This window comes from Acromyrmex echinatior, chromosome 6 (genome assembly GCF_024713525.1).
Source record: "Acromyrmex echinatior isolate Ae372 chromosome 6, ASM2471352v2, whole genome shotgun sequence".
In the NCBI taxonomy this organism is placed as follows: domain Eukaryota; kingdom Metazoa; phylum Arthropoda; class Insecta; order Hymenoptera; family Formicidae; genus Acromyrmex; species Acromyrmex echinatior.
This window is the reverse complement of record NC_141857.1, coordinates 12,524,339-12,538,318: the sequence shown is the minus strand read 5'-3', so window position 1 is coordinate 12,538,318 and position 13,980 is coordinate 12,524,339. Positions and strand designations below refer to the sequence as shown.

At 29.3% G+C, this 13,980-nt stretch overlaps 1 protein-coding gene across 1 annotated transcript in view; it reads right to left on the bottom strand.

The window, feature by feature from the left end:
- Positions 1 to 13,980, bottom strand: part of msn (serine/threonine-protein kinase msn) — a 65,297-nt gene that overhangs the window by 33,694 nt on the left and 17,623 nt on the right. The window contains exons 4-10 of the mRNA XM_087406805.1: positions 8,398 to 8,442; positions 8,004 to 8,286; positions 7,514 to 7,725; positions 7,138 to 7,366; positions 6,790 to 7,050; positions 6,541 to 6,713; positions 6,044 to 6,064 (exon numbers count right to left, since the gene is read on the bottom strand). Coding sequence (XP_087262931.1) covers positions 6,044 to 6,064; positions 6,541 to 6,713; positions 6,790 to 7,050; positions 7,138 to 7,366; positions 7,514 to 7,725; positions 8,004 to 8,286; positions 8,398 to 8,442 — 1,224 coding nt within the window. The remainder of the gene's footprint in view (positions 1 to 6,043; positions 6,065 to 6,540; positions 6,714 to 6,789; positions 7,051 to 7,137; positions 7,367 to 7,513; positions 7,726 to 8,003; positions 8,287 to 8,397; positions 8,443 to 13,980) is intronic.

Below are 13,980 nucleotides of genomic sequence, written 5' to 3'. Positions count from 1 at the left end.
ATAAGTTATGGGAGATTATGAAGAGGAAGGAGATGAGTAAGGAGCTGGTAAAAAGAATCGAGAAGATATACGAAGAAACAAACGTAACAGTGAGAACAAGATTAGGAAACACAAGAAATTTCTCAATAAAGAAGGGCGTGAGGCAGGAGTGTATAATAAATCCACTCCTATTTAATTTATATATTGCGAATTTAAACCTTGAATTAAGGAAGAGGAATATAGGCGATATGAAATTAGGAGGAGACAGGATATGGAATTTAGTATATGCGGATGATGTAGTATTAATGGCGAAAAATAGGATAGCTTTACAGAACATGATGGACACACTCAAAGACTCTTTTAGCAGAGAGGTGCTTGAATTGTGTGTGGAAAGATGCTGGTATGTAATCGAAAAGCTGGAGAGGACAAAAATTTGAAAATGGGATAAGAAAGAAATAGAGGAAGTGCAGGATAATGGTTTACACTCTGTACCAAGTATCTAAATAACATCCATCTCCTCTTAAAGTCATTTCTGCATATTCTTTCTTTTAACCCCCACATTTTTCTTGCTATCATTTTCTACATAGCTCCTTAATCTGGTCCTTGTGGTTCCCCTCCCCCCCCTCCCTCATTTATAACAAAACCTATATATTTAAAATCCTGCACTTCCTCTATTTCATTAATGGGGTTGAGATATGGGAATGGAAGGAGATGGATGAATTAGAAAGGGTAATAATGGATTATGTCAGATGGATTTTTAATGAAGACTTTAATGCTCCAAGGTATATAATAAGGGAACTAGCTGTGGATAAGTTAAGGGTGGGATATTAAAAAGGCAAGAAGGTACGAGGAAAAAAGAGTAGGAAACTTAGATAAGAGTATGCTGGGAAGAGAAAGAGCGCTATGATTGGGATGATATATACGCAGAGAGAAGGAAAGGTACTATAATAGAAATGGTTGGAGGATAGAGGCAAGGGAAAAATAGGGGAGGAAAGTTTCAAAGAAGGATAAATTTAGAGAAAGGGAGATACAAAAACAGCGGGAAGATAGTAGAATTGTGAGAGCTAGATATAATAAGAAATACAAGGAAATAAGACTGCGGGATCCCAGCATATCTTAAACAAGAAAATCTGAAGGAATAGAGTAGAGGAGATGAAATGAGGAAACTTAGAAGAGGACAAGTATTGACTAGAAGAAAGTAGAAGAAATTGTGTATGGTGTAGAAGAGGGACAATCTGGAGCATTATGTGAGAGAATATGAGAAAGTCAAAAGTAGATTTATTGAATTAGGCGAGGAAAGAAATAAAATATTAGGGAGATTGTGGCAGGAAGATTTAAATAAGATTAAAGAAGAAGTGTTAAGGAAACTGGAAAGATAGAGAGAGGAAGGTACGAGGAAGAATAAAGGGGAAAGAAAAAGCAACAGAGACAGACAGAGGAGGCTGGAATGACTTAAGAGCAAGAATACAAGTTAGGATATTATAAAGACAAGCAGAAAAGTAAGAACTACGAGCATAAATAGGAACAGCGAAGATAAAAGTAAGTACAAAGGTTGTATATAGGGCTGTGAAATGAGCTGTGATTTAGGATAAACAGAAATAATATGACAGTAATTATTATGAAAAGAGTGTATGAAAGAAGTGGTATTAATAGACATTTTAATAAAGGGAAAATAGTAAAAAGAAAAAGGATATATGCAGAAAGATAGAAAATTTTATAGAGTTTTAAAAGGTATGAGATGAATGAGTTAAGGACCTTATTATAAACCAAATCTCCTTCTTTTCTATACTGAAGTGAAATAAATTCTATAATCTATTCTGTTAACAATATCAATATATGATGACAAATCAACTTGTATATATCAACTTGCAAAACTGTTTTTAGAACTTTGCAAGAAAGAAAATGTTTACAACAACAAAAAAAAGAAACGTTATCAGATTCGTGTTTATATGTACCTGTTTTAGTCTTAAGACGATTAAATTGTGCCTTTAAACTATTTCTATTTCAGAATCGCCCTTTGCAATGTTAATATACTGACTCAAACACAACACGTTTAATAAAACACTAGATCATATATATTATTATACAGAACTGTCTATATTAGTAAAAATTAACACTAACTATGACATTGAATTTATAGTTCTAATTTTTGTTCACGAAAGACAAGAGATACAATTCAAATATCTTCAATAGTTATAAAATGCAAGAAATAAGACTATATCCCTACATTTAAAAATATTTGTAATTTAAAAACTATAAAAATAATAATCTTATAAAAAATCGTGTTTGTGTTTTCCTCATCACACGTATTTATTCTCTCAAATTAAATAAATAACATATTTTTCATATCTTCGAATTTTAAATTATTCAGGTATTATATGGTGGATCATTCTGCATATTAATTGCTACAAACATGAAACATATCGATTATTTTTAATATACATGACTAATCGTAAAATGTTACGTTTATATTATAACAATGCGATAATACGGAATGAATGATATTATATCTCGAAACACCAACAAACGTGTTGTGTATGTATATTTAAACGTATAATCTAACAAAGAAAATCCACTTTGTCAGATAACACAGACCAACATGAATTTTGATCCAGAAACGGCAATGGCTGCATTCGGAAATGGATGCCTCCAATGCCTTGAATTCATCATCTTGTCCTTGTTTAACATTAATATTAATCTAAGGCATTGGAGACATCCGAGTGACATTTTCGCAGCCAGTATGTAACCTCGAAGGTTTTTGACGTGCTAAGACCAAATCTGTAGCTCAAATTGCTCACGTCAAATTTCCGAGATTTTAACCTAAAAATGCCCAAAAAGCCTCTTTCAAGCATTTTTAGATTAAAATTTCTCATAAACATAATGAGATAGAAAAACATAGGCTGCGGATTCAGAAACAATCTATAAAAATCATCTAAATAGAACAGTAAAATGGAAAAAATAGGTACAAGTATGTTTACTGACCTCAACGTATTCAAAGTACATTTAAGCATCTCCAGACGATATGGCCAACGTATGACAACATTAGCAAATATCGTACACATACATTATATAAATAAAATCCATATTGAATGTAATATTTAATGAATGTGTGCGAAGTTGGCGTACACATTGGCCATATCATCTAAAAGTGCCTTAATGCTCATATCAGACTACGAATTGACGATTACAATTACCCATACAGCATGTAATATTGCAGTAATATTGTAGTGAGATTACAATATTGCAGTAATATTACAACTTGTATCACAATGTAATATTGCAATAATTTTGTTGCGATATTATAATACAATGCCATATATCATTCTGCAATATTATTACAATGTCATCCAAATATTGCAGTGAGATATATCGCAATGTAATATTACCGCAATATCATCCAAATATTGCAATATGATATATCGCACTGAAGTATTATCGCAATATTGTTTAAATATTGCAATACGACATATCGCAAAGCAGTATTGCCGCAATATCATTCAAATATTGCAATGCGATATATCGCATTGTTACAATGGTTACAATGTGGTACTTCATTATAATATTACAGCAATATTTTGTTCAATTATTACATTGCAGTTTATCATATTGTAATATTATTGCAACAGCGTTGAAATATTGCAATGCAGTGACATCTTTCTAAGACATGAATAATACTATATGTTTTGATTTTTTTTATTACTGAATAAATATTAAGTATTAAATATTAAGTAAAAAAAATTAGGAATATAGATTGAACATAATTTACAATGGATACAAATAGGCTGTACTATCTTATATTTTATTTGCATCTATTGCAGTTATATTTAATATTCATTTACAATTTTTTTTTGTTTCTCCAATATTCAATATTTTTCTGCTGTTCTTAATTTTTTTTATTATGCACGGAGCCAAATAATACATATTAGCGTACTCCTTCTTATAGAACTTCTGGACATTTTCTCTTTCAAAAAAACGTATTCCTTTCGTGGCGGAGCATACCTATTTATTGAATTGTAATATTCCAACAATATGTATTGCAATATTTTCTACAAAATTAAAATTACAATATTTTACAATATTGTATAATAATATTTCCAATAAAATATTATAATTTCTATAGTGCAGCAATATCGCTGCAATTTTTATAATACTGTGTATTATTGAAACATTGCTGCAATATTACTCATACAATACCATAAGTTTTCAGAAATATTTCAATTGTAAAGTGAAACATTTCATAAAAGTTACAAAATATGTCTACAACATTTTTGAGACAGCTCTGACATAGCAAAATATCCGCGATTTTTGCACACGAAACCTTGTTGAAAGGGTGTTAAAATGTTACAAAAAGAATTATTGAAATATTGCTGCAATATTGCTGCTATATTTCATGCTGAAGGGGTAAGTACGCGGCCCAGCCACAAGAGGGACGTTACTCGTAAGAAGAAAACGTTTAACAGTCCTATAAATAGGAATATGCACATTGGCATGTCTCCCGAAAATTCCCAACTTTTTTTGGAAGTGCTTTCCAGGCCTCCGAATATTTTTTTTATCGTGACTATCATTTTTTAGAGTGCAATAAATGAATATTAAGCAATAATACTTTAGCAATTAATAAAACTGTTTAAATTAATTATTGTAATATATTATAATGTTGCAACAATATGTTACAGAAATATCGCAGAAATATTCCTGCGATAAATTTTTTGCGTTTATTATTGTAGTGATATTTATACTATGTAATATTATTGCAATATTATTACAGTATATATATTATAAATACTATCACAATATTGCAAAATATTAGCATAATATTTTGTAGAAATATTGCCTAATGTTATAAAAATTACAAAATATCGCAGAAATATTTCTGTGATGAATTGGCTGCGGACATTTAATATATATTTATACAATATTACTGACATATTACCGTGCAATATTACAACAAATTTGTAATATTACTGCAAGATTACTACACTATTACATACTGTGTGAGTTAACAGGTGCACGGTTCTACTTCAACTAATCACGATATAGCAAGTCTATCGTAATTTGCTAAAATATAATCGGGCAACCGTTATCAATTGTAATCGTCAACCCGTAATCTGATACTCCCCTAAGGCCGGTAAACATATCGCAATATATCTTTTTTTTTTCATTTTACTGTGTTTTTTTTTCATCTTATAATCATAGGTGATTTTCGTAGATTTTTTTCATGTTGAATCCGCAGCCCATATTTCTCCATCCACCTCACGTTTACGAGAAATTTTAATCTAAAAAAATATACGAAATATACCTTTTTAGATTAAAATATCTCGGAAACCTGACGTTAGAGCAACTTGAACTATGGATTTGGACTATATCAAAAATTTTCGTGATTGCATATTGTTCTGGATAAAAAAAAATTTTGTTGTAGATCTATGTAATTAGAATAAGAATTTATATGGAACAAGGTGAGTGCTCAAGCGAATTAAAAGGATGTGTGTGTGTGTGTGTGTGTGTGTGTGTGTGTGTGTGTGTGTGTGTGTGTGTGTGTGTGCGCGCGCGCGCGCGCGCGCGTGTGCGTATATATAATATATAAAAAATATAAAACGGATAAGTTTAAGAATGAATCAGTGCATTCCAGAACACATTCTCTATCGATTTATGTTCAGTAAATATTTCATATTATATTTTAAAAGAAGCTTCAAAACTATCGAAACACACAATCATTATTATATTATTCAAAAGCATCAACTAAATGCTTAAAAACATATTCTTGCATAAATAAATCATAGTAAAAACTAACATAATATTAGTATTCTTATATTATATATATATATATTATATTATATAGTATTCTTATATTTAAGATTTAGTACAATCTTAAGTCATGAACTAATGAGAAAGCGCGCGCGTATTAACATCTTAAAATAGTTTTAGAATAAAAACAAACTATGAATATTGCCTATAGTTTCTGCACTGATCGTCATTGTCAAATCATCCGTATTGCATAAGAAAAGCGACTTATTAATATACATACATATAAGAGAAAGAGAGAGATAAAGTGTGCGTGTCATCTTACCTCTGGCTTCTTCGGCGGCAGCTACGGTAGGTGTGAACATAGAAAAAAAACAAAAACCGAATACATTCCATGTCGAGTGCTAGGACCTTCTGTGTACGTGTGTACATGTATCATAATAAACTGCATCAGCGTGTACGTCAATAACGCAATAGCGACGTAGAACGCGTGCAATGAATGTAATAAAAATATATAGTATATCACAAGTATATAGAGAAAGAGGAAACATACAAAGTGAACTATGCATTGTATAGAAAACATATATACTTAGATCATAAATACAAAATTTAGGGCAGAACTGCAAAGAAAAAAGAATAACAGCGTATGCCTTACTACAAATCTTGTCATCTATCCTTTTTGTTTATATCTATGTGAGTGCCCTTATTAACAAAGTGTCATGGAAAGAAAGAGGAGATTTAGATAATTAGAAAGAAGAAGTTTAGATAATTAAAAAAGATAGGAGGGATACGAAAAGTGCAAGTTTCTTCACAAAGACTTACCATAGGCTTGAAGACACTGTTCCTTTGAGGCGCAGATTGCCCACCGGATCCTCCCCCTCCTCCAACAGGTGTCTGATGATTAGAAGGCGGCGTAGATACTTTGTGCGGTTGTCGAGGATCATCTCTGGGTGTCGGAGGTAATGGACGAGACGGTGGTTGTGGATCGGGCACCACTATTTACACAGTAATCGATATTAGCAACGTGAAAAAGATCGACTATAATCTTTTATAAATCATCATTAACCGTACCTATGAGTCTGTGCGGTATCGCGGGTCTCGCGGGTGGTCCAGGTTCCGGCACTTCTCTTTGAGATCTACTTCCTGGTTTCTCTTTAGCGACAGGCGCTTGTGGAGATACATCTTGCGTCAGAGTCCTGCCTTCCTGAATCTGTTGAAAATTACGGCGTAACGTATCACCTCCAGGTGCTTGAACTATAGATGATGGTTCGCCCGCCAATGCCGGTTCATCCTCCTCGTTTTCACTACCACTATATCGATAATCATCTCTTTCTATAATAAATGACAAATACATAACAATGGTCCAGCAAACATGAAATAAGTTTTTAGAAAATAAAAGTCCTGTTATCATTTTCATACCTTTCTCCTGTTTGCGTTTTTTACAACGATCAATGTGATCTTTAAGCTGTATTCTGACTTGTCTTTCCGTAGGTTGGTCCCGAATAAATGGATGTTTAAGAAGCTGTTCCGTATAAGGTCTTTGATGATAATCCTTTACCAGTACCGTTTCGATAAATCCGTGAAACTTTTTGGCCCACTTTTTCGACTTGAGCCGTGGCGGTGGATTACGAGGAATCAAAAACAAAGCCTATTCGATAATAAAACAACATATAATTTTGTAATTTTAATTAATATATAATTAAAACATATAATTTTGTATTTTTAATGTAATTTTAAACACAAGAATGTTATAAAAAGTACATATTAATCGTCAAAATTACTGAGAAAGACTCACTCTCATGGGATGTAAATCGCAGAGTGGAGGTTGTGATTCAGCCATTTCTAAAGCAGTAATTCCGAGTGACCAAAGATCGCTCCTATTATCGTAAGTAGCATCTGGATTCTCGTCACATGCAATAACTTCTGGAGCCATCCAGTAAGGTGTACCGATAAACGTGTTTCTTCTACCTATTGTTCTGTCCAACTGTGCGCTAACACCAAAATCAACTAAAAAAATTGCAGCATAATTAATATATAATGATAAAATAAATCAAAAAAGATATGTATTAATTTGATGTATAAAATTTCTCTTATAAAGTTCCATTTCAAATTATCAAATTTTTTTTAAGAAAATTCGTCAATTTCTCTTTACATAGAAAAAAATATTATATACATTAAAGTCAACGATAATTTACTTTAATTGATAAAAATAATTTCAAAACTATATGTAAGATTTTGTTTAACGAATCTTTTGCATGAATCTAATAATTAATAACTAAATTTACCAAGTTTAACTTCCGCATTGTCAGTCAACAAAACATTTTGTCCCTTAATATCTCTATGGATAACTTTGTTGCTATGAAGATAACTAAGTCCCCTCAGTATTTCTCGCGATATATAAGCTATCCATTCCTCTTTTAAGCTCTGGCCCTTAGTTGACTTGACGAGATCCGTGACAGAGCCAGCTCCGCAATATTCCATAACCAGCCATAATTGATCGTCTTTACCGGGTGATGACTTCTTTACGAAGGCACCGTAATATGTAGCTATATTCCTATGATTCGAGTACTATAAAGCAAAAAAAAACAATGTCAAATTTTTTTTGCATTAATGCACTCCGCTAACTATCCAGCACTTTAAAATATTTATTCAAAGTAAGAAAGTAATTAAGTCACTCACCCGCTTGAGTACATTTATTTCCAACTTTATTTCTTCCTCCTCATCCTGCAATGAGATAATCAGTTTGTTAAAGTATGCAATTAATCGAATGTTTCTTCTAATTTCTTAAGCCCATTTTATAATAGGGAGTTTGCATAATTTTTAAAAAATATTACATTTTATAATTTATATATATATAACATTACTTTAAATCCGAAGCGCCACTACGATCTAAGTATTAAGATGTTGAACTAATATATATATTTTTCAAACGAATGAATTAATTTCAGAAATGATAATTACGTGCCGATATGGCGACATTAACGCAATTGATATAAATGTTAATAATCCCTCCAAAATTCCCCAAATTAATCTTAAAAAACTGTAATAAACTTATTGCGAAAAAATATTGCCTCGGCCCCAGCCGAGGCAATATTGTATATATATATATTTTATAATTTATATATATATATATTAATTTGCACTAACAAAAACCGAACGAATATATGGATCCACCCAATATATATCTTTAACTGCAATTTTTTAATAATTTTTTAACACAAATTATGCAAGAAAATAAATAATAAAATATTGCATTATTTGAAATGCCGAAGACAATCCGGATACAACCGAGCGCTCCTAAACGTGTTGTGACGTCACACTGCAACAACGAAATCACAATTATTCAGTAAGAGAAATTAATTTATTTTCAAAATAAGCAAAAGAAACATCTATAAAATGTGTTTTGTACTTTTGTATAAAAACAATTAAAACATTGGAAAAATTTTTTTATGTGTCTTAAGCTGAAAATGTGAGAAAAAATAGTTTAAAAATGCATATCGTATTGATGAATCAGAAAAATAGAATTATTTTTGTTATGAAGATCATTTCTATGTAGATATTATATTAAATATGTTTTTTTATGCTTTCTAATTGTAACATTTAATTTTATTAAAATATTATTCATATTCATATAAAAATATTCAACATAACGTAAGCTAAAACATTGAATGTCAAATGTAAAGGTATTTTGAGAATTTGTAAATTTATTATATCTAAAATTACATAAATAAATTGATTATCCCATCCAGGTCTAACAAATATAAATGAGCAAATTTGTTTTTGAATGTGCATAATTAACAATTTTATTATTCATATTAACACAGTACTTTTCGACTTAACTCAATCCTCTTCAGCTGTAGATATACAATATATATGTACGCATTTTTTACAAAGAAACTAATAACTCCCACGCATAAAATACGCATATTAATACAGTAGAGTTTCTCTAAACTTTGACTTCTGTAATCTTTGCATTCCTTACACATACTTTTACAAACACTAATTCATGTCCCTTCTATGCATGGTAGGCTCGACATGTGTCGCGCGCATCTGCATCTAATTGTACTAGGTTGTTAGAGTGTATGCAATGTAATTTCATAGGCAGGTTATGTATAACTATTTGTGTAATATATTCTTTTGTAATACATAATATGTAATACATATATACATATGACTTCTTCTGCTAAGGTTATGTACACGGTAGCGCACTTTAACAGGTTAGCATGCGCAACTGCGTTCGCGCAAGTACGTGATGATTGGTAGACTCGTGCTATAGAGAGGATACTCTATAATTTTGGTACTCCACTCTTATCGCCCCATGGACCAAATTTAGAGAAACTCCACTATATAAGGATCATCTCACATTTCTTAATACTTTTAAAAAAACAACAACCGCATTATTACTTATTTTTAGATAATCAAACTATAAATTGATGTGTTGCAATAGTCATTTTTCTATTTTTTTTTTAATCAATTTCTCGGTGGTTGACAAGAACAGGCAATGTTTAAATGCAATTTCCAGTCCGTATAATTGTCGTATCTCAGTATCGCAGATATAATAAAGTTGTGAATGAAAATTAAAAAATGCATATGTATTAGAACGCATATGTATTAGAAAACTAAATAAAATAATAATAATAATAATAATAAAACTATGTCAATTGAAAAACTGATAATAGTAAAATTATGAGCTAAAATTAGTGAATTGTAATGTATAAATTACAAACTGTCAAAAGTCGATATAGTTAATAAAAGAATTATTATTAATAGTTAGATAGAATTATTAATAAAGAAGTTGTAAAATTATGTTATGTGGACAAACATGATATTAATATGGATTAAGTGACATATATATAAGTATAATTCTGAATAACTTACTACATGTAGAGATGGTGTTAAATGTGAACATTAATGAATTTTACTGTAGAATTTTTCGCACAATGATAATGTATGTGACCACTAATGTCATCAAACTTTATAACTATCAATATTAGCGACAGAACTTAACAGTAGTTTTTTGCGCAATGATAATATATGTGATCAAAGGACATCTGACAAAGAGTCGGTCAAATCTTATTAGATTTGTTTTTATTCGCAATTATCTTCAACAAGTCAACATAAATATCATCTAAAGATTCTGTCTTTTTTTAAATTTAAACCGTTTTTCTGTTCCTTGTAACATTTCAGAAATGAGTTTTTTTATTATAATTTGATTCAATCTAAAATTTTTGCTTTCAATCAAAATTGTGTTTACTTTGCAATGATTGTTTGGTAATAACTGAAAATTTAGTTGAATCAAGTCTTTTATTTTTCATATGTTCATTTATTCAAATTTCAGATATTAAGTCCCCTTTTTGTCTGTCCAACGTAAATGGAGTCACAATCATTACACGCGATCTTATAAACTACATTATTGTTGTTGTATTAATGCTCTTTTTGTCCTTATGCACTCTTATAAATTTGTTTTTTAGCTCATAATTTTACTATTATCAGTTTTTCAATTGACATAGTTTTATTATTATTTTTATTTTTATTTCATTTAATTTTCTAATACACATGCATTAATATTCACGACTTTATTATATCTGCGATACTGAAATATGACAATTATACCGACTGGAAATTGCATTTAAACATTGCCTGCCTATTCTCGTCAAGGAATTGGTTAAAAAAAAAAAGAAAAAGACTATTATATCAGTTTATAGTTTGACTATCTAAAAATAAAATTATAATGCGGTTGTTGTTTTTTTAAAAGTATTAAGAAATGTGAGATGATCCTTATATTAATATTTTATGCGTAGGATTAGTTTCTTTGTAAAAAATGTGTGCATCTACAGCTAAAGAGGACTGAGTTAAGTCGAAACATACTGTGTTGAATAATAAAATTGTTAGTTATGCACCAAAAACAAATTTACTCATTTATATTTGTTAGACTCGGGTGAGATTTAATTAATTTATTTTTATAATATATGAGCGTCATCGAAAAGATTTTTAATATTTAATATTGAATAAAATTATATGTATTTTAGTTTAATTTATTTTATAAATTATAGTTCATAATTAATAAAAAAAAACATATTTTTAATGTGTAAATGCCATTTTTTTAATGTTAATAATTTTATATTAATAAAATTTATTAGAATAATGCTTGCTTTTTATTTTTCAAACATTTTTCCTTTCGCAAACGTTGAAATTATCAACTAAATTTTTTTCAGTACAAAAGTTAAACATTAACTGATGAATTAGTAATGTATAAACTATTCTTTCCAATAATGTATATCTTAAAAAAGAATCTAACTATCTAATTGTTTTGCTTTAGCTTGTTCGATTACTTTATTTATAAAAATTAGAGAGTCACCTAAATTTTCAGTCGTAGATTCAGAATTCATTGTCATCTCTTAGTTGTAATAAATTTTTTTGAAGTTGCAATATTAGACATGTAGCTGATTTTCTTCAATAACATTTAACTTCAGTTGGAAATGCAGACTCATATCATCTATTAATCCACACTAAGAAGGCTATACTATGCTTATATTCTCTTTTATAATTAAATTCAATTTATTTATAAAAATTTATATATTTATATTGTTACAAATGTGTATTACTAAACTTTCATCTTGAATTTATTTTTACTTTGTATTTTTAAAGTCATAAATAACAATGTTCTATAAGGATAGTTAAACAACTGTTTATTGAATTATTATTTTATGAAATAAAAATTTAGTTGTTTTAAAAAAAATTAATAATAAGTATAGGGCTACGAGTCAAGTAAAGTCTTAATGTTATGTAATAGTGAAATAAAAGTTTATTATGACATACGTATCGAGCCTAATTGAATCATTCTCAATATAGAAACTAATACAATTTTAAAAAAGCAACGACTTATTTAAAAACACTAACATGACAAACACATAAAATAATTTAGGTAATTATAATTATATATAAACTCATCGCAGTGTATGTTAAAATTTCCATTATGGATGGTATTGAATGTTGTTAGCTATACCCACGTGAAAAAGTAGATGACAAAAAATTCGGATAAGAACTTGAATGTATAGATACATTATGACATATGTGGTCATCAGCGACTATCTTATAAAATGATCTTAAAGACGCAATCGCAAAAGTTTGGAATTGCACTTTCAAACTGACAGTTATTAGTTGTTTTTTAAACTATTGCTTTCAAATATTTTAATCTTCTAATGCTGCACATTCTATGCGTTGAACTGTTTCTTTTTCTTCATCGACAATACCGATTATAGTAAAATATTTTTATCGAAACTCGGTATTCAGGATAGATTCTTCCTTTTTCTGTACAAATAGAACTTTTCCGCTAACATAACCTATGCGTTATACTCCTCTACAGCGTAATTTTTTCTTGATGATCTAGATAGATACAATAATTATAATATTTATTCATGCTACTTGGAATAAAATTTGACTATAATAAATTAAAAGTAAAAATTATCACTATAATAATAAAAATATACTTACAAAGTTGTTTTTAATCCTCGAATTTCTGGAGCATTATCGCTCATCACTAACAATATATCCCCAAACCATAAATACAGTTATTTTTAAATAAATTCATTGAATCGATTTTAATACATCCTAGATCCAGTTAGTTTGGTATTTTATTTTAATATTCTTAATTTAAAGGTTTTTAAAAAGAGAATTTTAAGATTTCGCTTTGGCCTTCCAGCGTAAGCAGACGATTTACAGTGTGACGTCACGCATTTGTTAGTCAATCAAAATTGTTTTCTCAAAATTCAAATATTACTAAACTTTATTTTAGTTTTATAGTACCTAGCTATTACTAAAAATTACAAATTTTATTATACATAAATTTACAATAATGCATATTTCCATAATAAATAAAAAAAATGTATTATTTTTTTAATGCAAACTCCCTATTGTATAAGCGTAGTTATAAGAATTAATCAATCAAAACCGAATAAGGAGAGAATATTCGATTAGGATTGATGAATTCTTACAACTTCAACCACTTACAACTACGCTTACGCCGCAATTGTAGAATAAGCTTTATATTACACAAGACAAAAAGTAAACAGGTATATATTATTATTTACATATTTTAATAATAAAAATGTGTGTGAAACTGGTGTTTCGTGGAAATTCATTAATTATTGAGTTATGGTTTCATAGTTCTAGATGAACTAAACTAATAATTTTAACCAAAAAAAGTCTTTAAACTAAAAAAAACAAAAAAATAAACTGAGACGCCAGATTCACGCAGCATCT